The sequence below is a fragment of the Tasmannia lanceolata genome, unplaced genomic scaffold, assembly GCF_043159265.1.
Source record: "Tasmannia lanceolata isolate RefF3 unplaced genomic scaffold, GAP_Taslan_0.1 ptg000029l, whole genome shotgun sequence".
NCBI classification, from domain to species: domain Eukaryota; kingdom Viridiplantae; phylum Streptophyta; class Magnoliopsida; order Canellales; family Winteraceae; genus Tasmannia; species Tasmannia lanceolata.
The window spans coordinates 2,619,827-2,644,683 of record NW_027518706.1 but is presented as its reverse complement, the minus strand read 5'-3'; the positions used below and the strand labels follow the sequence as shown (position 1 = coordinate 2,644,683).

Sequence of the window (24,857 nt, the reverse complement as noted above, 5' to 3'; positions counted from 1 at the left end):
ATATCCCATGTGGGACCCAATTTTGGTCACAAAAGTGTGGTGAATCGGGCTATTGATTTGGTGGGCCACCATGTTGATTGGCCGAAGCCCAGCAAAAATTATGATGTCCAAGTTATATTAACCGTTAGATCTTGACCTACAATCATTGGATGAGAAATTAGGAAGATTGTGGGCTATATTTCTAAATCAAGTGATCAACGGGCACGATCATTCCAATTTTTTAACACACTCATTGGATGAGAAATTAGGATCATCCGACGGTTGTGGTTTTTGGATTGTGAACCATACTTCTTGATCAAGTGATCAACGGGCATGATCTTTCCATTTTTTTAACAGGTGGACTTGTCTGTATGCCTCAATAGGGCTAATAACCCTCTACTCCTGTATGTATGTATGTATGTAAATGATGGTCGGATCTTATCCTTAGGCTTAGTCAATAGAGATAATGATGGGAATTGAATATAGAAAGAAGATGTGATGGGTGTCTGGTGGTTTGGGAGGCCAACAAATCCTCAACTAAGTAGTTAAACCAGGAATAATGGGAGGGTTTCATTTTATATTTGAAAGCGATAGGAAGACACGCTTGTGTCAAGGTCAGTCCGAACAGCCCTTCTGATACTACCATATCTACAAACATATGAATATATGATACGTTTGTAATTTTATAAAAAGTTAAAAGGCACGTTTGGCTGCCAGGAATTTGCTTCTTTGTAAACCAAACACACAAAGTAACAATATTTGAATGAAAATTTGAATTCTTTCCTTCTATAGGATGATCCAAACCCTCCGACCTATGGAGGAAATGCATATTAAGGAAACCTCTATAGATCGGAGGGCTAGGATCATCCTGTGGATATGATTTTTCGGGCACAACCTATTTACGTTGTGTTCCATCACACGGACGGTTTGGATCATCCCATCACGTGGTCCGTACAGTACTTTTTGAAAAAGTACAGGACTATAAGGGCTTACACCATATAAAATCTCATCTTAATAAAAGTAAATTATATTTACCAGCATAAAGCCTAACAACCTTCTAGCACTTCAAATATTGAAAATAGGTATAACAAGGAAGACAAGAAGGAAGAAACCATGCAGAAGCATATCAACCCTTATCTTTTAGCAGGTTACATGGTAGCATAAACAACAACCAATAATGTTACATATTTCCACATACAAACCATTAACACTTCTCTTGCATCTTACATTAGTTTTCATAGATAAGCCATTGATGAGGAAGACAGGACACACATATACCATACACCTAGATTGGCCTCAAGACAAACCAATTGTTGTTTTCTCTAAGCTAATCCCTAAAACATAAATTGCTCATACTAATACAAGTGAATAGAAACTCAAACTGGATCAAACAGTTTATAACACATGGAGACAGGGTATAAAAACCAAATAGACTTACTATTCAGATAATAAAGTTGAGATGCATTAGCTTCTGTCATGTGAAAGTAACACTTCTACCTGCAAAACTTGAGATCCAATTTTAACTGATGGGTTGATCTTAAAGAATTCAGCTTCACTCGTTCATTTCGGTATCTCCGGATTCAAGCATTGATCATGTTGAACTGGAACCTGGATAGCTGCTGTGGGATGGTGGAGATAACCGGTCCATATCTCTGCGTTAAATGACATTTCAGGCAAGACTGTATCATGCTAATGTTGTTCGAAACTATGTTGCAAATAGAAGAGAAAATAAATCTTGGAAAGGTTTTTTTTTTCTGAAATGGAAAGGTTAGTGAAGATGAGTTTGAAACTTATGCGGATTGAGTAGGAAAGTGGTTGAATGTTCTAGAAATCAATGAGTCAAATGATTAAGGAATTATATAGGCACAAAAAGGCAAAAGCACAAGTGAGGCCCACCAGTTAGGTGATCCAAACAATTCATTTGGTGGACTCTATAATGGATGGGTCACAAACCAGGTCTCCAACAATGGACAATCCTGTCTGACTTGCTGAGATTTTTGAACTGCATCTTTTCATTTTTTTTTTCTATTAATCTTTAGGAGCCATCCATTTTACACCCTACAACATGAATGGTTAGGAACTTAGGATCACCCTGTGGAAATGATTCTTAGGGCATGGCCTATCTACCGTGGGGTCCAACATATAGATTGTCTGAATCATTAAAAAAAGTCGACCCCCCCCCCAACCCAAAAAAAAAAAAAAACAAACCCCACCTCCTCCAAAGAAAAACACCAAACCTTGTACCTGACCTGGTTTCCCCTAAAAACTAGGGCTGATCACCATATTTCTTTTCCTAAATGATCAAATGTCAACTTTGGAAACCTTTCAAAATGAAAGTAGGCACACAATCAACCTAGATCACTTCCCAAGAACTGAGAATAAACTACTTTCTTCTAAAACTTGGAGAGAAATAAAATGGTATTTGCCTCTGCAAATGAGATAAGAGGGAAAAAATTGTATCAGACCTGAACATTATCGTAGAGTTCAAATAAGGGAACCGCAAGCAGCTTCAAGTTTTTTGGTACTGCAAAATACTCCCTTTCAGACAGGTGAACAAGGAAAAGCTTTTTACACTCCTGTCAAAAAAAAAAAATCCCGGGTTCAGTACAGTTTGGAAATGCCTGCATGAAAAACAGTGATGGGGTTTTACCATTGATATACTTTTCACCTTGGGTTTAGTGATATGAGGTGGGCAGTAAGGGTACATTGTTGTCTCAAAGTTCGGCCTCCACCAAATAGCTACACACTCTCCAATCTGCAACACATTCCGACATGTGAATGAGAATAGATTTCTTCCCCCTAAGAAAATAAAATCAATATTGTTTTTTGAAAATTAACTTTATTAAATATCCAAGAGTCAATATAAAACGGGGACAAGATGTCCCCTACATCCAGAGAGAGATAAAATCCCTACACCCAGTGGGCAGATTAAGCTCCTAATAAAGCATAAATGTGAGGATAATCAGATTACCCCAGCTCCAACCCCACTTCCAGCCACCACCGGATATTGCCGAATAGTCATCATCTCCACCGAAAATAAAATCAATATCATTCTCAACTCAACTCAACTATGCGATTCTCCCAAACTAGTTGGGAAATAAAATCAATATTCTGGTTGAATTGATAGGCTTATCTTCAGGAATGACATGTTTTAATTTTTTTTTAATACTCAACTCAACTAAGCCTTTGTCCCAAACTAGTTGCGGTCGGCTAATGAATCCTTTAGAAAATTTTCATGAAGAAGGTGAAAGGATCTACCCGGCTCAAATTGACTACGTCTAATCCTGACACTAGTTGGGTTCGTCTACATGGATCATTTTCTTTCATTCTATCCTATCCAAGGTCATGTTCTCTGTTATGTTCCTAGCCCTCAAGTCTTTCATCACTGTTTCTACCCAAGTTGTTTTCAGTCTGCCCCTACCTCTTTTTACTCCATCAACTTGGCACGAGTCACTTCTTCTAACCGGAGCATCCAAAGGCCTACGTTGGATATGCCCAAACCATCTTAAGCGGTGTTGTCTCATCTTCTCCTCAATTGGTGCCAACCCCACCTTTTTACGGATGTCTTCATTTTTAATTCGATCTAACCTTGTGCGGCCGCACATCCATCTAAGTTCTTGGTGGCCCAACATTCTGAGCCGTACAACATAGCTGGACTCACAGCTGTCTTATAAAACTTTCCCTTCGACTTCGTAGGTATTTTACGATCGCACAGAACTCTTGAAGCATGCTTCTGCTTCCACTTCAACCAAACTGCTCTTATTCTGTGGTTAACGTCCTCTTCAATCTCTCCTTCCTTATGTAGGATTGAACCAAGATAGCGAAATATCTCTCTCTTAGGTAACTCCTGTCCTGTCATATTTAGTACATCCTCGCCCCGCCTCGCCTCCTTACATTACTAAAGTTGCACTCCATATACTATGTCTTAGTCCTGCTTAGTCTAAAACCTTTTTTTATTTTTTTAATGATAAAATAAAATCAATATCATTAAAAAAAAATCAATACATGTCATTCCTGAAGATAAGCCTATCAATTCAACCAGAACTCTGCTGTGAATAGAAAATTTATTATGTTGGAAACTCTGCCACATGGATAGTTTAGAGAACTTATTAACTTACATCATGCTACAGAGAACTTATTGTGTTGGAAACTATGCCACATGGATTCTTCTGAACGGGTTAAGTACCCGTGTCAGACATGACTTGCATCATACTTTAGAGAATTTATTATGCTGGAAACTGTGTCACATGGATTCTTCTGAATGGGCGGAGCACCCATGTCGGAAATGTGTCAAATTTCGACACTCCATGGATGCTATTCGACCTTTCGGGATCTCTTTTTATCTACTATTTTCGGCATACTATTAACACAAATATACAGTTACCACAGCTTTGGAGTTTTATCCATCCTAATAGTAAGCATTTTATATGTAAATAAAACATAAGATTAACTAAACGTATTAAAATTCCCAATAGGGATTTGATAGGGACCATCGCAGAAGGCATTTTGCGGAACGGCTGTTGCAGGAGGGAGCAGCCACGTAGGCTCACTTTTCAACAGATTTTTGTCTTATTCAAGAGGTGGCTGCTCCCTCCTGCAACAGCCGTTCCGCGAAATGCCTTCTGCGATGGTCCCTAGCAAATCCCTTCCCAATATATTACTGAATCCATGAATTCTTTTTTTTTTTGAATGATTTGCTATAACTATATTATTATGCAAAATTACTAGAGAAATAATTAAATATATTGCTGAATCCATGAATTCTTTTTCTCGAGGTTAGCCGAGTTAGACACTTGAGATCATGTTCGATTCCGATACTCGAGCTTATTCCCCATGCAGCATAGGCCGTAAACTTGCATCAACACAAGCACACACGCATGTACAAATATAAGGGAAACAATAACACCAACCCTAGGAAGTAAAAAGGTAAAAGAGGTGAATCACTCTAGGAAACAATACCTGCCAATCTGGCTGAAGAGAAGTTGAATTGGCTGCAAGCTTGCTAGACAATTTGCGTTTCAAGCCCTCGATTTCTGCAAAGTTAGCCAATTAGGGTAAAAATTTGGTAGATAATGGAAGTCTCAACAACATAAATCACATCGAATGGGTCATGCATTTCAAATTCATAAGCAAACAAGACACCACACCATTCTCTCCAGGTTTCAAACGTCCACCAGGAAGTTTGCAGAAGGTATTCCCTATTTGCAGAAGAAGTATATGTGGATGGTTATGCTCCTGCACCTGCAAAGTCAGACCCCGTTTTGTCAGAACGAGAAAGAAAGAAAATTAAAATGCCCACATAAAAAAAAGAGAAGTTATATGGTGACCAGCCCTGTTATTTCTAAAATTATTGGCAGGTATTACCTGTTCCATTATCCGAACCATTTATTTTTTTGGTCTACAATATGAATAAGGCAACCCCAAAAATCCTCCCCATTAGAGGATCCTAACCTTCAAATTTGTATTGTTTGTAAAGCGGACGGTTCAGAAAGGAAAAAAACAATGATGCATAAATCTCCGCAAATCAAAGGGATAGGAGCAATGTTGCATGATTCTTTGCTCCCCTATGCCGAATCCGTGTCGACACATCTCCGCATCCGAATCGGACATGGATTCATGTGGGACACACCCGGATTCTTGTCGTAGCCGTGTCCCGCACGAATCCCGTTTCTTTCGGGTAAATCCGATTCATTGTTGTCTCTTTTGAAATGTGAATCCTGTATATTTTCCCTTTAAACATATTTTCTTAACCTTTTTTTATATGAAAGCACAACCCGTACTCTTTTAATAAAAACCCTAGCGCCTTGACTTTCGAACATCGACTCCCTTCCTCCTTCAACTCTCTTAATACAAAACTCGCCTCTACCCTCTACCCTCAAATTTTTCATAAATATATATATATACGCCCCACCCCGACCCCCCACCCCCCCCCCCCCCCCCCCCGCGCGCGCGCACACACACACACACACATATATATATATAAATTTCAAATTTTGAAAAAAATATTTTATTTAAAATTACCGAATCCGAATCCTACTTTTGGGGGTTTGCCGAATCCGACACCTCGAATCCGTGTCGGATCCCGACACGCGAATCCGAATCCATGCAACACTGGATAGGAGAGATTTTTGGTACGTGGCCCCCATCAACTACATGGCCTAACAGATAAATGGTTTGGATCACCAAGCAGCTGGATCCTGCTTACACCTTTTGCCAGCAGTGTTTTTCCTATGAACAATAATACCCTATGGACATCATATAACTCTTCCCCTATAATTAAACATGTAGGTAGGAAGGTTGCTCATGTCTTAGTTATTTCCAACCAAAACAAATCCTGGAAGACTGTCATTTAAATTCCATAGAAAAGAGGGATATCCATCCAACAACAGTCAAATAAACTGGAGGATGCCAGACCCAAAAGGGAAGAGGCTACAAAATTCTATCTAATTGCTGCCATGACCGGGTTTAGAGCTAGGTTGAGATCTAGGTAATGAAATAGGGTTCAGATTGAAAGTTTCAAAGGGAAATATTCGAGTTGAGACTGGTAAAGGGTAATTATATAAGGGTCAAGGTGAGAGAAAAAGGTGTCAGGCTTAAGGTTTGGGACTTAGGATTTAGAATACAAGGGACCAGTCAAATGGCTTAAGTTAGGTTTTAACAAGATTAGAGATGATTCAGTTTCAACCATTCAAAAAAAAAAAAAAAAGCGTAGAGATGAAGATAGTGGAATGCAGTGGCCAAGTGGTATAGGAGGGAGTAAGAGAGATTACATTTAGTAAAGAAGAACAGGAGGTTAAGTCACTAACAGAATAGGAAACAAAATAAAAATCACAGATAAATAAAATACCTTTAATTGTGAATAAAGAGAAGACACTAGAATCCCGCTAGTGACTTGTTTCAGCATCACACCTAGATGGTGGTCTCACTACCCCACAGCTGCAAGTTTGCTTGTGCAATAGCTTTCTAAAATTGTCATTAATTTTTATGCCCAAGAGAGAAGCATTGCATACCAAACAACAGCGTCACGCCTCCCCTATCATCTCTCCCAGCTTGAAAAGACTCGACCATATAGAGTAAATAGAGTAGTGATGGTCATAGACATCAGGATTATATGCTGGAATTTTTTATTTTTTTTTGAATGGTAACAAGATTTCATTAAAGAAGAACAGAGACCGAGAAGGTCCCTGGAAATACATTGCTCAGCATACAATTCAAGAATGATCAAATAGCTAGGGAGGGAGGGAGTCAAAGAGCTCAATACTCTCTCTGGAAACCCCTTCTCTAGCTAACCTATTCGCCCCACCATTTGCCGATCGCCTAACATAAGATAATGGTGGTCGCCAACTCCATCAAACACGATACTTCTAATAACCACTACTTCTAGTAGACACAATATCATCATCAAGCACATCTTCTACAACTTCTTTAACCATAAGCCTGCTCATCACTCACTGTAGCACTATTGGATCCATGATAAAGAGATCCTTCGCACTGAAAACATGACTAATACCCATGTCACCATGTAGATCCAAGACATAAACATTAGCACCTATGTTTGGGTGCCTTATTTTAATGCTTTACCCGGGATTTTAGTCAGTTTTGGGGGTGCCACGTCAGGCAAATACTTTGTTTGGTTGCTAAACCGAATTCAAAACCCCGAACAACTAAATGCTCTGTCGGGTGACGGAAGGCCCATGTGACATCCTTATCCTCTACTCACAAAAACACCCAAAAAAAGAGAGATTCTGAACGTAAACATCGGTAATTTACCATATCTTTCTCAGCTGCATCTCCCTAGAAAAGCCTCACCCGGCCACGGAAAAACCCAGAAAAAGGCTCCAAACAGAGGGTGTGTTTGGTTGTACAAAAGCCAGGATGGCTTTATGGGTTTTGCTTGGCATTTGGGTGTCACATTGGTAAAACTCTTTGTTTGGTTGCCAATATAGCACTGAAATCCCTGGAGACTACTTGGGATGTCTCCTGGTTAATTGTATGTCTGCTTGTGTGTCACCCTTGTCTCCTCCCTATGAAATCCAAGCCAAAAACTATCAAAGGTGGAATTTTGCTTGGATTTCTTGGAAATGATGCTCTCTCTCTCTCTCTCTCTCTCTCTCTCTCTCTCTCTCTCTCTCTCTCTCTCTCTCTCTCTCTCTATATATATATATATATATATATATATATATATATATATATATATCAGTAAAGGGTTTCGGCGCTCGAGCACAGAAACAGGGGGTGATCCTAACCATTCATTGGAAGGCCCCATCATGCATGGGGGGCCTACCAAAAATCAGCTCCATTGGATTTGTGGGGCTAAAAATGGACAGATACTGTTTGTCCACAAATCTGTCCATTTTTTGCCCCACAAATGGACACCCTAAGGTGATCCAATGGAGCTGATTTTTGGTGGACACCCTACCCATGAAAGGACCCATCAAATGAATGCTTTGGATCCCACCCAAAATGTGGCCCCACCCTGTTTCTATGCTCGAGCGCAGATACCCTCTCTCTCTCTCTCTCTCTCTCTCTCTCTCTCTCTATATATATATATATATATATATATATATATATAGGTAAATGACACCCCTACCACTACTCTACGAGGTTGACAACCAACCACTACTTACCACTATTCTACAAGGCAAGTTCCAGGTAAATCCAATTCTTGCCCCCTCCCTGTTGACTGCTTACACCACTAACCTATGAGGTAAAATACTTGTAAGTAACCAAGGAAATCGTTCCGGTCTAATATGCACCATCACAACATCCCCTTCCCGAAATTCAGTAAACATGAGGTGCAAATCAGCCCTAGCCTTATAAGACTCATTGTTTAAGGTTGTCTGCCTTGTAAATTCATCATGCAATTGTCGTATGTGCTTAAAAAAAATCTTCTGCTGCAGCACTAGGTCTAGAACCAAGTCAGCAGGTTTCTTTGGTTGCATGCTGACAACATTCTCAAAGGAGCTCCTATAAGTATACTGATTGGTTGACTCAACCTTTACAAGTAAATTCACTCATGGGCACAACTGATCCAACTGTAACATGCTCACCAAACAATCAACATAGCAAATCCCACAAACTACCATTCACCACTATCAGTCTGATGATGGAATGCATTAGAATATTATAGCCATAGTTTAAAATGTCGATCAAAACGTCAGTTTCAGCCTACATCTGTCAACATTGGTTCGCATTAAAATGAAATGCTTTGGAAGCAAAATCTGTATTGCTCTGTTTGGTTGCTTGAAGTTGGCTGGGAGATTAGGAGGAGAAGAAGTCAAAGGGAATTAGACAAGCATGGAAGATGGGGAGAAGATTAGAGGAAGAGTAGTAAGTAGTGTTTGGTTCCGCGGCAACCCGCGAGAAGATTAGGAGAAGATGTAGGGGTGTCCTTAACAAAATAGAGGATGGAAGAGAGAGAAAGAGAGAGAAAATAATAAGACAAGAATCTTGGCCTAATCTTCTCCCCAAATTCCACCAAAATGGAGAAAGATGGAGAGAAGATTAGAGGGGGAAACATTGTTGCCACGTAGGAAAAAAGCTAATAATGATGTCTCGAAGTTGTCAGGAGGTCAAAGGGAGTTTGGGCAACCAAACATGCTTTGGGTAGATATTGGGAAGATCAGCAGCATTTGAAACGCTGCTAATCTTCCCAACTTTGGCAACCAAACAGAACATATAGAATCTTAACCAGAACTTTAGTTGACATTGGCAGATTTCGGTAGCATTCGAACTAAGATGCTAACCACCCCCCCCCCCCCCCCCCCCCCCCCCAACACACACACACACATATCTTGTTTCTTGAATTAAAATGCAAATACATCAACAAATTGTTGATTGGATGCATTTGAACGTTGATTAGTGCATGACAATACGAATCTCATGGATTTTGAGTTTTGAAATATGGAAAAAATATGTTTATATCATATATGAGTTAGCTTTATTTATTTTTATTTGAAATGAAGCTTCCAATTTTGTTTATGAGATCTTGCTTGATCTACCGATCAACGGAGAGGGATTTTATTTTTATATCAAAAATTAATAATTTGATTAAAATTTTGGGAAAATGATCAAAAAATGCGACTTTAACTGAAATTATGAAAAAAGAGGGTCTGTTTTCTAAATTATGAGAAAGGGGTGAAACGGATCCCAAGGCATTTTTTAAGACAAGAATGCCCTTCACTTTATGTTTACCCCTACCATCGTTATTTTCTCTTTTACTTTGTTTTTTTCACCGTTTTTCAAATGGAAGTCTCCCTCTCGATGAAATCACGCCCTCTCGCCGGAAATCAAGGACCCTCTCGGCCGAAATCATCTCCCTCTCAACGGAAATCTTGTTCCTTTCGCTGGAAATCATCTCCCACTCAACGGAAATCGTGTCTCGACGGTATTTTGTTCAGCTTTTCATTTAGGGTTTTCGTTTTTTTGGTTTCCTCAACATTTGGATCTCAAACCCTTGGAACCAGTATTGCCCTCTCTGAACCTCTAACAGTTGGGTCTAAAACCCTTGGAAGCAAAATCGGATAGGGTTTCATTTGGTTTGTAGGTTTTCAGTGGTTCCAAATGGTTGAAGGGTTTGTAGAAAGAGTGGTTCAAGGATTCAAGGGTTTTAACTGTGATTCAAGGGTTATAAAACCATTATTTTTAACAGTTTAGAACCCTTGGAACCCCTAATTGTGGGTCCAAGATTTCTAACAGTGGTTGCAAGTGTTCTAACAGTGGTTCTAAGGGTTCTAACTGAGGTTCCATTTTTCTTATATGTTTTGAAATTTTTAAGAGTTGAGAACCCCTGAAACCACTAATTGTAGTTCCCACGAATCTTGAAACCATAATTACTGGTTCGAAGGAGCTAATTGTTGTTCCTTTCATCTACGGTGGATATGCAAAGAGTTTTTGTCTTATCTACGGTGGATCTTGTTCAATTCTTATTGTGAAGCACAAAGACAACCAACTTAAATGGGTTTTTGAGCCTCGGTATAGAATGTTGCTATAGAAAGTTGCTGGAATCCATCAGCTGCACAAATCAAATTTACTGGGATATATATTCATCGAATTGTTCCAATTTCTATATATATATATATATATATATATATATATATAGAGAGAGAGAGAGAGAGAGAGAGAGAGAGACTCGAATTTTCATCTCGTTGTTAAAAGAAAAACTACAAGTCATGTCAAGAAAAAGTAAATAATCTCAAGAAATCAAATGCAGCTTCCAAACATGATAAGAGTTGAAACACAAGCAAAAGATGCACAGAGATGGTAAATACCAACCAATAGAATTGCTTCCACACTTGTCCTCATTCCTTCTTTCATATAGCTGAGTATCAACATCAACAAAAACTTATCAGCATCTGTAACATGTAATGTAAACTTAAGAAGACTAAGGCTTTAAAAAATTATGCTCAAATATCCAAAATGTATTAAAAGAACAAAAAGAGAAAAGTCAATCCACTGCAGGTCATAAACTCTCATCACTTCCAAAAAATTTTAGACAGACTGAAAATTCACATATTTGCTGTATTCAATGCTTTTAAAGGCAGAATGTCGGGGCGCACCCTCCTAGGAGGCAAGGCTTGATGTTTAAAAAGTTTCTAATATTTTATATTAGAAAAAGTTTTGCTTCAATTTCAAGCATAAATCATCATTCCAAGTTTCAAGCATAAATCAAAAATCCAAACCAGCATTATAGAAAAGTACATACTACACATAGTAACAATCAATACACACCACAGCCATGCATATAGCACAAGATGCAAGTAAATCAATAACTACAGAGAATGAAGAATAGAAAATAAAAACTTCAACCATCTGCAACATCTAAAAATAATGTTCATGTCTAAAATTTAGATCATAACAAGCCAATATGCTATAACAATGAATCCTTTTTTTTTTTAATGGCGACAACGAGTTTTATTTTGTGTTAGTGCCATAAGCTTGCAAATACGACTCATAACATCATCAGTTAGCAACTTCTATTTTTCATGGCCAAGGGTAAAGATGTCAGAATAAGAGTTATTTTGGAATGTACCAGTTCTGTCCAAAATTATTTAAAAAAAGTATCGCAGGGCATTTCCAGATATATTACTCAAAAGAATCGACGCAATACACCTAGTCGGTTGGAATTGAGAAAATCCTGTCCTTATTGTTACAAGCGTACGATTCATGGGGAGATAAAGAAATAGATCGAAGAGAATAGAATGTTTGGTCCACCCTTCCAAGGAACAGTATGAATTACATACAGAGAGATAGACATATAACAAAAAGGAGAAAAGACCAATTGTATACTCGTTGATCGGGGGACCATCCAAGATGATATGAAGAATCAAGGGATTAAGAAGATCTGGCCCATTGTTGATGTTAAAAAAGCTTTATTTGGTTTTTAGAGTGTTATTTAACTATTATTAAGTTAAAGCGGTTAGTAGAGTCTTTTCCCATCAAAATCACTTCGGTTCTTTGAGTTATGGGTATTTTGAATAGGACTTACATGTATTACAAAAATTTTAAGTGGGGATAGTCTTTAAGTCATTAGAGGGTACTTTAGTCCAAGTGTTAGGTTTTTGTTTTAGGATTTAGAACTTTCTAGTTATCTTCTTTTCTTATATGCATTGTGAGACTTAAAGCCATTGATGATGCTATGATGGAATGAGTACATATTTCAAGTTGTTTTCCTCCCATGTGTGGATGTGAGGTTTGTTCTTCCAGGTGCAATACCTTGATCCCCTTGCTGCGATGCCTAGGGTTCCTCTAGTGTGAATTCTCAGGATTGCTAGTGTGATTCTATCATAATCTTCTTCTTTGGCGACAAGCCAAAAAACTCTCGATTGGATGCCTCGAGATAAGTATCTTGTTTCTTCGTTACTTCCGGTCTATATTTCTCCTATCTTCTCCTTTTTTGTTTCTTCCAAAAACCAATCTACTCGGGAACCAAAAATATTACCCATCCCACCTCAACCTAAACCCTGCGCCCACCTTATCTCACCCAAAATCCCGAAACACATATTTTCCAAGCATTAAAAGCTCAACATAACCCCACACTCACCGTATCCATACCGAAATTCTGAAACCATTCTCCCTAAAAAGAAATTCTCCCTTCCCCAAGAAGCCTTAATCCTAACCACCGAAATCCGAAATTGATCTCGGGACCGAGACCGAAATTTTACGAAATCCGAAATTTCAGATTTCAAGGATTTCGGCAGAAATTTCGTTAAATTGGTTTTTTTTCAAAAATATAAAATTTTTCTGGAATTTCTGCTGAAATAACCGAAATATTAAAATAATACTTTTTTTAACCGGATTTCGGCTGAAATTTAAATCCATGATCCTAACTCAAATCAACCACGTGCCCCCCTAATCTTGCCAAAACCCTACCTATATTATCAAAGGTGGATGGATTGGCTATGCATCACTCGTTTTCTACAAAGTCCACATCCAAACAATAGATATCAACAAAGAAATGACTTGCAAACAATGTTACATGGATTCCTAAGATGGTGCAACCGGGTACTTGTTGCATTGTGGTTTACTTACAGTTGAAAAAGTTGTTTCCATTCCTCTTTCCATTATACATATTTAACATATGGTACATAGCTCTGATGATTTATCATGTTTATGATAATGTTTTATTTGCATGCTTGATCCACCTGTAATAGTGAATTGGTGCTTGCTGGGCATTTGCTCATTCCGTACTTTTTGTTATCATGTCGACACCCACAACCGATGAATCCACGAGTCAAAACTCGTCACGATTCAACACTTCCATATTTGAGTTGTTTGGGACACTGTTGGGAGTGTATTTACAGGGTATGTCTGAAAAGGTAATGCAGAGGAGTTCGGTTGTCTGGCGAGTGGGAAGAGGCGATCTCTGAGGCGAAAAAAAAGGCGACTTCTTACGCTCCCTCCCTAGGGTTTCCGCCTAGGGAGGGAGGCGGTCTCTCTCTCTCTCTCTCTCTCTCTCTCTCTCTCTCTCTCTCTCTCTCTCTCGTTTCCCCCTCTCTCTCTATTTTTGGAATCTCGCCCTCTCGTCTCTCCCCATTGCTGCTTTTTTTAGTCTCACCCTCTCTTTCCCGTCTCTCCCATTGTCGACAAAAGATGAGCCGTGGAGGCCGTGGATTATCGGATCTGGAGGCCATGGGGGATCTGCGAGGTTGTGGATCGCCGGACTTCACAATGGGGTTGTTGGGTTTGACCGTATGAGGCTGTGGTCTTCGGAATCAAGATCGTGCGTGGTGGCCTGAGAACGGGTGTGATGGCCGGTGGCAATGGAGGTGGCCGGATTCTTAATGACGATGATGGTGGCTGAGACTCCCCCGCGAAGATGAATTTTGTGGAGATGTAAAAGGGATTGGAGGTGGTGACCATGGAGAAGGAGGTGGTCGTCGGTGGAGAGGATAACCCGCCGGGTTTTGGTGGTGGTATGAGGTGGAGGCCGCCAGAGATCCGACGGTGTTGTTGGGTGGTCGACTATCGTGCACGGTTAGGGGCGCACAATAGCTCTGGGCCTTCGAGCGGGATTTTTGAAAATTGAATTCATAATGTGGTGGAGAAATTTGTGTGACGTGGCAGGTCACGATCTTGACTTGGTGGGCCCCACAATATGGCACTTATTGTTGAATTCGTTACAATTGAGGCTATTGGGTAATGGGCTTTTCTTTTGGGCCAAGGAGAATGCTCCTGGGCAATTCATACTATGTAAATCTGGTGGGACTACTGGTCCCCATTGTAAATTTTGCTAGTATGAATATATTTGTCAATTTAAAAAAAAAAAAACTCGTCACAATTCAATACTTTCATATTTGAGTTGTTTGGGGCACCGTTGGGACTAATTAGAGGGTATGTCTGAAAAGCAAAACCACATCCTTCTTATATTATCTAAAACCTAACCTTAGCTTTTATATTCCTAAAAACTCTAACCCTGCCATGCTAGCAGATCCTTCCAAACATTGTCATAAAGCTTTGGATCTTACAAGAAAAAGGGACATCCTTTTTTATTGAAAATGACAAAGACTTGTTTTCTTCTTTTTTGTTTGCTTTGCTATAGCTTCCAACAACTTCTACAAAAGTTTTCCAATTAAATTATAATGCCAAACGCAATGTCCTACATATCAAAGAATTCAAGGAAGAAGAATAAAGAATGAGGCAAGGAGAAAAAAGGGGATGACTTCTATGCAAAGTCGCAAAATCTGCCCGAACTTTAGATGACTATAGCAGGCCCGATGTTGGAGCATTTGAGTTGAAACGTGGGGAGGTGGATCATCATCAAGTCAACTACCTGTGGTTCGAATTTGGTGCAAAATGGGCCATGCTTGCTATTGTTTTAGTGGCTAGAAAAGGATTTGTTAGCTAGTGACAGCTAATAGGGGCAGATTTGTCATTATCTTTTAAATAACTTACGGGTGGCACTTTAGAAATTTTATTTTCTTTATTTGCACGAAAATTTTGGTGGAGGAGGGTCTTAAACCGAGGGCTTTCATTTATAAGAGAAAGAAAGAGAGAAAAGGGGACTTTTAACTATTGCTTTATTTTCTATTGAGAATATTAGAGTTTCCCTTCTACTTCATCTTATTTGTGGATTCATTGCTTGCTATCTTTTGTCCTTCTTGATACTAGCATACAGCACTTGATATCACAGCCTATTTGGCCGGTGACTTTTGTGGGTCATGGCAGGTAAAGGAGGAAATAATCCACCAAACTAGCAAAGACTTTGTGAATCGAGAGAAGTTTTAATCGTTGCAGCAATTGATTGGGAAACGTTGCCAAACGATTGGAGCAAACGAGAATCTATGAGACCAACGATGCAATTGGAAACCAAGGTGATGCTCTAGTCGTCCGACATGTTAACCTCACTCCTAAGTTGACAAAGGAGATTTGGCAACAAAATAATATCTTCTAAACAAGGTGCAATACAAGTGAGAAGCTTTGCAAAGTAATAGTTGATTACAGAAATTGTGAGAATCTAGCCTTACAAGAAACCACTCATAAAACCTTTGTGTATAGGTTGGTTCAATGAGGGTAATGAATCCAAGGTTTTAAATTTCGGTTTCGGTATCCATTTCGGATCCCACCGAAATCCGAAATTTGGTATTTTGTCTCAAAATTTCGGACCGAATTTCCGAAATTTTATCACATTTTTTATTTTTTTTAAATGGCATTTTGTCAAAATTTCAGACCGAAATTTCGAATTTTGTGAAATTTCGAATTTCGGTTTCAGTCCCCGCCGAAATTTGAAATTTCAGATTTCGGCTGAAATTTAAAACCATGAATGAATCTAAGGCGGGTCATCGATGCTTAGATTCATTTTCAATTGGATGTTAAGGAAGAAAAATGTCGTATAGTTTAGGCAAATAGTACTACAACAAAAAATGAAATGTACAGGTCAAAAAATAATTTTGTACTGGTCTGTTTCATTGCTTTCCATCCATTTCAGTCGGTTTCCAATGAAATAAGGCAAAACGCCCTGTTTCATCCAAAATTGTATTTTTTAAATGATGGTTCCCCCCCCCCCCCCCCCCCCGGTTTTATCCTTATTTTTGGCCCGTCTTATAGATATTTTAAGAGCATTTTATGTCTTTTTAGTTTTTACCCCTCAAACATATGGGAGAGTTAAAAACACATGAAATTTTCACTACATCTATAATTCCCAAAACACCCCCAGATAATCAAGATATTTGCACAATATGTTTCTTAATTTTTGTGTCTTCTACTTCCAAAGCATTCTACACGACAATGAAGAGTTTTTTCTAACCATTTTTTTTTAATTCTAATTATTATTATTTTTTCCCAGTAGTAGCGTCTTTTCCGAAACAAAACACCAAAACAAATGAAACGGCAAAATGTCCCGTTCCATTGACTAAAACGAAACTGCGAACGAAACGAAATTGACAACTAAGTAGAGATAAAGTTTGGTGTACTGTACTGAATACTAAAGGTTGCCATTTATTGTCGGGTCGGCCTTGGCAATATGACCAAAAACCATACATGATGGGGAGGACATCTACACCTACAAGGATGGTAACAAGGTTGTTATTGCCGCCATGAGAGATGAGGGGAGTTTCCCGAGTCTGCTAAGGAGGAGGGACGATAACATAACTTCTTTGTGGTCAATGAACGAATCAGGAACTCTATGAATGGATGGTTATGCCTTTTGGTTTCTCAAACGCACCAAGTATTTTTATGCATTTTATATATCAAGCACTCAATCCATTCATTGGAAGATTTGTGGTGGTTTATTTCGATGACATACTAGTGTACAGCATTGACAAAAAGGCTCACATGTGGCATCTACATAAAGTATTGGAAAATTTATGGAAGAGAGTTGTAAGCTAATCTACAAAAGTGTGATTTCATGACAGATCAGTTATTTTTTGGGGGTATATGCTGTGTTGAAAGCATCCAAGTTGATGAGAACAAGGTAGAAACTATCCGGGACTGGCCTATACCATGCATGAGTTGTGCACAACTTGTATGGTTTGACAATATTCTATACGCAGTTCATCCGAGATTTTAGCAGCATCGTTGCACCAGTCACTATATGCATGAAATAAACAATTTTGACCGCCCGGCCAAAGGAGGAGGATAAGGCTTTCAAAATAACTAAAGTATGTGTAAGACTCCAATGTTAGTGTTATCAAGCTTTGAGAAGCTATTCGAAGTGGAGCGTGATGCATCCAGAGTGGGTGCAGGAGCAGTTTTAAGCCATAAGGGAAGGCCCATATCATTTGTCACTGAGTTTAATGATTCAAGTTTGAAACCCTAATCCTCCGCAGCCTCAAAATAAATACCAAACCCCCCGTCTTCCTATTCGAGAACCATATCTCATTGCAGAGCCCTTTTCACCTGTGACGAAGAATTTTACGCCACTGTCCAAGCTCTTCGACATTGGAGGCACTAACTTATATAAGGGTGTTTGAGTTTTATTCAGATCACGAACGACGAATCCTTTAAGCATATCAATGATCAATTCTGGCTTAACTTAAGACGTGCCAAGTGGATTTCTTATCTACAAGGGTCCTTATTTCTCCTCAATTATAAATTTGGAGTGTCAAATAAGGTCACAGATGCTCTTATTAGGACCACATCGATCGATACCATGTCCATCAAAAGTTCCACTATGGACCATCTCCAAGAATTGTATGATGAAGATGATTATTTCAAAGAGGTTTGGTGATTGCAAGAAGGGGCAGTGAGGTGACTATTTTTTCTTTCTTTTTTTGGATGATAAGGTGACTATGTTATACAAGACAATTTTTTTCTTTTTCTTTTGTTCCGAGAAGAAGTCAGGACAAAAGAAAGCAACAACAAGAAACGGCCAAGCAAAAGAGAAGAAAAAATAACAACAAAGACCAACAAGGATCCTCAGGGAGGAAGAAAATCAAATTTAGTCAGTCAACTCATCTATCTCACAATAACTAGATCTGATATTATCTATACCATGCATATACTCAACCAATTTATGCACCGGTCACGATAGCCTCACAATGATACATTCATTCATCTTTTATGGTACCTCAAAGGCTCTCCTAGACAAGGGTTTCTCCTCTCCTCATTTATTTCTCTCCTACTCAATGGCTACTATGATTCTGATTGGGCGAGTCGCCCAATGACCGTCACTTTATTAGCATTTCCCGCTCTTCATCTGAAGCGGAATACCAGGCCATGGACATGCTTCATGTGAGCTCACATGGCTCAAATACTTACTAATCTGAGTATTCTGCATCCTCAACCCATTCTATTATACGGAAAAATTCAATCCGGTCTCATCCGTATTCCGTACTACCTATCTTTATACTTGTCAACAATTGGCTGATTTGTTCACTAAACCTTTTGGGAGAAAGACTGTTCAAGATTTTTATTTGAAAAGTTGGGTGTTATTGATATCCACACACCTATGATTTGTGGACACGGACACAGAGTGTCGGACACGGCAAACTCTCAAAATTTAGAAACGGGGACACGGCTAAAATAGAAAGTACATATAATCATGATTTGTGGACAATGACTCGTGTGCCGAGTTTCTACACAGATACGAGGTATTTGACATGAGACCCCTAAAAATCTAGAAATAGTGGCGCACTCAAACACGTATATACATATAAAGTTACTAACACTAGCAGTACATTTAAAAGTGTCTAAAGGAGTGTCGGACACGACACGTGTGTCAGCAATAAATTCAAAGTGTCCGCTAAATCATAGCCACACACCCACTTGAGGGGGTATTGGCATATCAAACGAGCTCCAACTAACTAAATACGCAATTGAACGAATAAGTAACACTTTCATTTTTGGTCTGCTGCATATAAGAGCCACTCCTATTATGTGATTTATTATTTATGTCAATCAATCCCTTTCATTATGTTATTTATCATTGCTAGAAATGTCCATCAATCCCTTCCATTATAGGATTTATTATTTCTGTAAATGGCCATTCATATTACATATCTCATTATATCTTCATCAGTAGCAGCCATCTTCGGCTTACACAATAGGATGATCCAAACCGTCCATTTGATGGGCCACAATGTAAAAATAGGGTGTGCCCAAAAAATCATCTCCATAGGTACTGCATATATCGGAGGGTTGGGATCATCCTATGGAAATGGTTTTTTGGGCACAGCCTATTTACATTGCGGCCCATCAAATGGACGGTTTGGATCATCCTATTGTGTAAGGGATCATCCTATGGAAATGGTTTTTTGGGCACAGCCTATTTACATAGCAGCCCATCAAATAGACAGTTTGGATCATCCTATTCTGTAATCCCTACAGTACTTGTTGAAAAATACTAGACCATAGTTGCCGGAAACTCCTTGGGCGGGTGGGAAACCCGTTTCCCCTAAAATGCGTTTCTCGCGGTTGGGAAACTCATTTCTCCTAAAATGAGGGAAACACGTTTTGGAAACGTTTCGAAAATATGATACAAAATTGGAGAAATATTTCTGAAAGACATGGGAAACATATGGAATTTATGTAAATAATGTGCAAAAGCGTGATAACCGTATGCAACACTCGTAAAATGCATATGAAACGTGTAGGAAACATGTGTGGGACTTACGAAAATCATTTTGGAAAAACCACATCATTTCCTAAGACGTTTCGCGTACGATTTTCTATTGTTTCACATTTCTTGTTTCCTTATATATTTTTTTCATGCGTTTCCCGTTTCCGTTTCCGTTTCCGTTTCGCGTTTCGTTCCCGAATTCGTTTCCCACACTGGTAACTATGTACTAGACTATACAGGCTTACACCATATAAAATCTCTCTTGGGTGAATGTAATACGTGAAAATACAGAGTTCCATGCCTTCAATATTCCTGGATTTCTTCACAGATAATACTATAAAAAAAAAAAGGAGAAACAATTGAAGGAGAAAAAAAACCCCTACTTAAGGACTGATAAGATCAAAGAAACAAAAAACCCTAAGTTAGTTTTTCAGAAGAAGAAGAGATCACCTCTAAATCAATGGTTTACGAAATCTAGGGTTTTGTGTACTATAAAATTGTAAACTCTTTCTTATTTGGTTATAACTTACTTGACTTTCATTCGAGCGAGACGATCTGCAACGGAAGTGTCTTTCTCCATTTTGGGTTCCTTCGTCCCAAAGGTGTAGCTCGACAGAGGGTACGCATTTACCACTGGTGAGGTTGTCACCATCTCTCTTGAAGAAGAAGAAGAGGCAGAAATAATTCTCGGGTGGGTATTTATAGTGAATGGTGAATTCCCAAAACATCCCTTTGAATGTTATGAATTAACAGTGGGACCATCGATAATGACTGCAATCCACCACTGCCTCTGTTTGGATAAGAGGAAGTACTCGTAGATTAGTGGTACACGAGGAGACAAACATTTGATCTACCTGGGATTTATCTCGTAGAATAGTGATAAGTAGTGATTGGTTGCCAACCTTGTCCAGCAGTGTGGGAAAGGGTTCTATTACCAGAGAAATTATATGATGCCTGACCCTTAGGCTCTGTTCACTTGTTTTCCCGGGAAAAGAAAAGAAAATGTTTCCCCGGAATCTAGCGTGGCATTAGGAAAAGAAATTCAGGGAATCTGTGCAGGAAAAGGTTTTCCTAGACTATTTCTGGACTGTTCACTTGCGCAGGAAAAGGTTTACAGGGAAACTGCTTGTCCTTCTTTTTGCACTAGTTTTCTAGGGAAACGAAATCCGTGTGTTTTTGGTTGGAAATGAAATCCCTAAAGGGGGGATGGGCTTTTCCATGTCATTTTTTGACTTATTGTAGAAATTCCACATGTGTCATTCTATTTTCACTGGAAAGCAAGTGAACACCAGAATTTTGTCTTGTCAAGGTAGGGATGTAAACGAGCCGAGCCGAGCTGAGCTTGGCAGGCTCGGCTCGGCTCGGCTCTTTAAGCTCAAAAGCTCGGCTCGGCTCGGTCAGGCTCGGCCAGGCTCGCGAGCCTTACCGAGCTCAGGTTATATTACGTTCACACCCCTCATCTTCCCTGGACAACCCTATCTAGTGTAATTTGACTACTTTTTTTACACTATGGGGGGTGATCCAAGTAACAAATGGGGTTCCGAAAATGAAGTGACATATTTTGCCTCTCCCTTTCACTCCCTAGACAACCCTTTTAGTGTGTGTGTGTGTATATATATATATATATATATATATATATATATATATATATATATATATATATATTAAATATATTAAATTCTTAACAAGCCGAGCCTGGCCTAAATTGGGCTCGGCTCGGCTCGGATCGTTAAGGATTTGAGCCGAGCTCGAGCGAGCTTCCGAGCCCGAGCCAAAATTGACACCCTTATTTCAAGGTCTTGTCAAGGAAAAAAGAGGTTGTTTTCCATGGATTTGCTTTCCAGGGAACGCAAGTGAACAGAGCCTTAAGGAATAAGGGGGGGAGAGAGAGAAAACTCCCCGCCCTTGATTTCCGATCCAACAAAAAGTAAAAAAAGGTGGCTTTTGCTGGATCGGAAATCAAGACTGGAGATGTTCTCTCTCCGGTCGGGCACCATATAAATTCTCCTATTACCAATATAGAAAGAAATGAGAGAGAACAAAATTTTCCAAGCCAAATTCCTCCTTCTTTGGGAAATTTGGCTTGCAAAGTACGAGGAGGGGACATCGATGCCACGTGGCCAGACATACAATTATTGCTTTTAATACTTGTTTGATTATCTCCAGGGGAATGGGCTTTTCTATGTCATTTTTTGACTTATTGTAGAAATTCCACATGTGTAATTCTATTTTCACTAGAAAGCAAGTGACCACCAGAATTTTGTCTTGTCAAGGTCTTGTCAAGGAAAAAAGAGGCTGTTTTCCAGAGATTTGCTTTCCAGGGAACGCAAGTGAACAGAGCCTTAAGGAATAAGGGCGAGAGAGGAGAGAGAGAGAGAGAGAGAGAGAGAGAGAGAGAGAGAGAGAGAGAGAGAGAGAGAACTCCCCGCCCTTGATTTCCGATCCAGCAAAAAGTCAAAAAGGTGGCTTTTGCTGGATCGGAAATCAAGGCTGGAGATGTTCTCTCTCCGCCCTTGTTTTTTGAGGGTCGGGCACCATATAAATTCTCCTATTACCAATATAGAAAGAAATGAGAGAGAACAAAATTTTCCAAGCCAAATTCCTCCTTCTTTGGGAAATTTGGCTTGCAAAGTACAAGGAGGGGACATCAATGTCACGTGGCCAGACATGCAATTATTGCTTTTAATACTTGTTTGATTATCTCCAGGGAGTTCGATGCTTAATTGGCAACCAAACACCATAAAGTTACCAAAATACTATACGGATACACCATAAGACGATCCAAACTGTCCATTTGATGGGCCACAACGTAAATAGATTACGCCCAAAAAAGGGTAATGATAAATGCGCCCCTTTTCATCACATGAGAGACCCAACTGCAGTGTACGTGGCAATCAAATTTGTTGAATCCTTCTGACATGAAGTACATCAGCCCCTTTGCAGTCATTGTGATACACTGTTGCTAGGTGTCTCAAGTGATGAAAAGGGGCGCATTTATCATTTCTCCCAAAAAATATGCCCATAAGATGATTCTAGAGCATGATTTTTTGGGCATAATCTATTTACGTTATGGCCCATCAAATGGATATTTTGGATCATCCTATGGTGTAAGCCGTATAGTACTTTTTGAAGAATAATGGTCTATACGAGGTTACACCATATAAAATCTCTCGCAATATAGTTTTTACTTCGTATTGCAAATAGGAAGACCCGCCTAGTAAGTCCTGAGGATGATTTCCCTTTCGCCGCGCATTGATATTTTGGTGGACAATACCGCTGTACATGTTGTCTTGACTTTTATGGATGGGTTCTAAGAGTACAATCAGATGAAGATGGCACTAGAGGACATGATTAAGACAGCATTCACAACCTAGTGGGGAGCCCGACCTATTCGGTTCATTTTCTAAATCTTGAATTCCATACAGCTAAAACAAGTGAATTCTCAAAACAAAGCAGAATCACTCTAAACAATTCTATCCTACTCGTTTTGCCGCACCAGAAGTTAGAGAATGAGAAATATATGAAAGAACTTTTTGAAATTACGGGATTGCGCCTCTAGCTGCTTCGATCATGTATTCAGGTCGTACCTACTAAAAATAAAAAATAAAAATGGAGAATGAGAAATATTGAAGAACGCGATCTAATTATATCTACCTAATTGTATGATTGTATATTGGTAAATTTAAACAACAAGAATAAATGATACATCCCGAGGCGGAAGTGATATATATATATATATATATATATATATATATATATATATATATATATATATATATATATATATATTTGCCTCTTTTTTCCGTGGGCGGGCCAGCCCCTCTGGTCTATTTATGACTACCCTTTAAACAGTGGTCCAAGGAAGCAAAAAGGGCAAATATATCACTTCCCTTTCATTGTTCTTGCACGTATAATTTGTCATTTAATATTAACGGCAAATAATTTTGTTGTCCCATGTTTTTATAGGCTGTCGATCGGATAACTAGGGTTATCCAAATAAAAGCAGATTATGTCTCGAGAGTCCAAGGTGGGGCCTTTTAAATGGATGGTCTAGATCTATAAAGGGTTAGGATCAACCCTCTTACATTCAGTCCCTCTACAGATCAGAGGGTTAGGATCAGCCTATGTAATTGATTTTTGGGGCACAACCTATTTATGTTGGGGCCCATCTAATGGACGGTTTGGATCATCCTATGGTGCTGTCCGTACCGTACTTTTAATAAAGTGAGGAGTGCGATCATCAAAATACAGTAGTGCTGATAACATTTCCCTCTTTTTTTTCCACTCCATAAACACCCAAAAAAGTAACTTACAAAAAAAAATGATGATGCAAGAATCAAACAAAACCAATTCATTTTTGTTGTTTTTTTCCCACTCCATAAACATGCAAAACGGGGAAAAAATTGGCTTCCATCACATAATAAAATCATAGTGAACACTCTGATGTAGATATTCCACTGCAGGGATAGGGATAGAATGTCTGTTTCATAGTTACCAGATTGGGAAAAGAATACGGGTAAAAGAAAAAAATAAAGTGGAAATGAGAAATGGGAAACTATAGAAAAACGCATTTGAAGCGCATTGAGAAACGTGCTGAGAAATGAGAGGGAAACGGTTGGAAATACACAAAGGAATTGTGAGTGAAAGATTCATGCATTTAATTGTAGTGAGGACGGTGGACAAAGCCAAGAGGGTGGGAAAATGAGAGGGAAACAGGAGTGAAACGTTTCCCGCAATTTCCCCCGTGTTTCCCGAGCATTTTCCGCACATTTCCAAAACGTTTCCTCTATTTTTAATAGGCCTTTTGTTTCCGTTTCGGAAACGCGTTTCCCACCTTCCGATGAAGTTCCCGGCTACTATGGTTTGTTCATACTTTAGAAAG

General features: G+C 39.1%; 1 protein-coding gene across 1 annotated transcript; it reads right to left on the bottom strand.

The window, feature by feature from the left end:
• Positions 1-1,083: 1,083 nt before the first annotated feature.
• Positions 1,084-20,657, bottom strand: LOC143859076 (pre-mRNA cleavage factor Im 25 kDa subunit 2-like). The gene is made up of 7 exons (XM_077369760.1): positions 20,506-20,657; positions 11,254-11,299; positions 5,127-5,220; positions 4,939-5,012; positions 2,648-2,734; positions 2,445-2,555; positions 1,084-1,631 (listed from the first exon to the last, which is right to left on the bottom strand). The coding sequence occupies exons 1-7, from the start codon at positions 20,625-20,627 to the stop codon at positions 1,560-1,562; spliced, it is 606 nt and encodes a 201-aa protein (XP_077225875.1). The 5' UTR covers positions 20,628-20,657; the 3' UTR covers positions 1,084-1,559.
• Positions 20,658-24,857: the final 4,200 nt, after the last annotated feature.

Bases quoted from the DNA above. Each gene is read 5' to 3' on its own strand.
- LOC143859076 (XM_077369760.1), bottom strand. From the start codon at position 20,627: ATGGTGACAACCTCACCAGTGGTAAATGCGTACCCTCTGTCGAGCTAC. The intron at 5,221-11,253 runs GTTGGTATTTAC...CTGACTTTGCAG, and splicing joins GTGTGGAAGCAATTCTATTG to GTGCAGGAGCATAACCATCC. The intron at 2,556-2,647 runs GTGAAAAGTATA...TTTTTTTGACAG, and splicing joins CTCATATCACTAAACCCAAG to GAGTGTAAAAAGCTTTTCCT.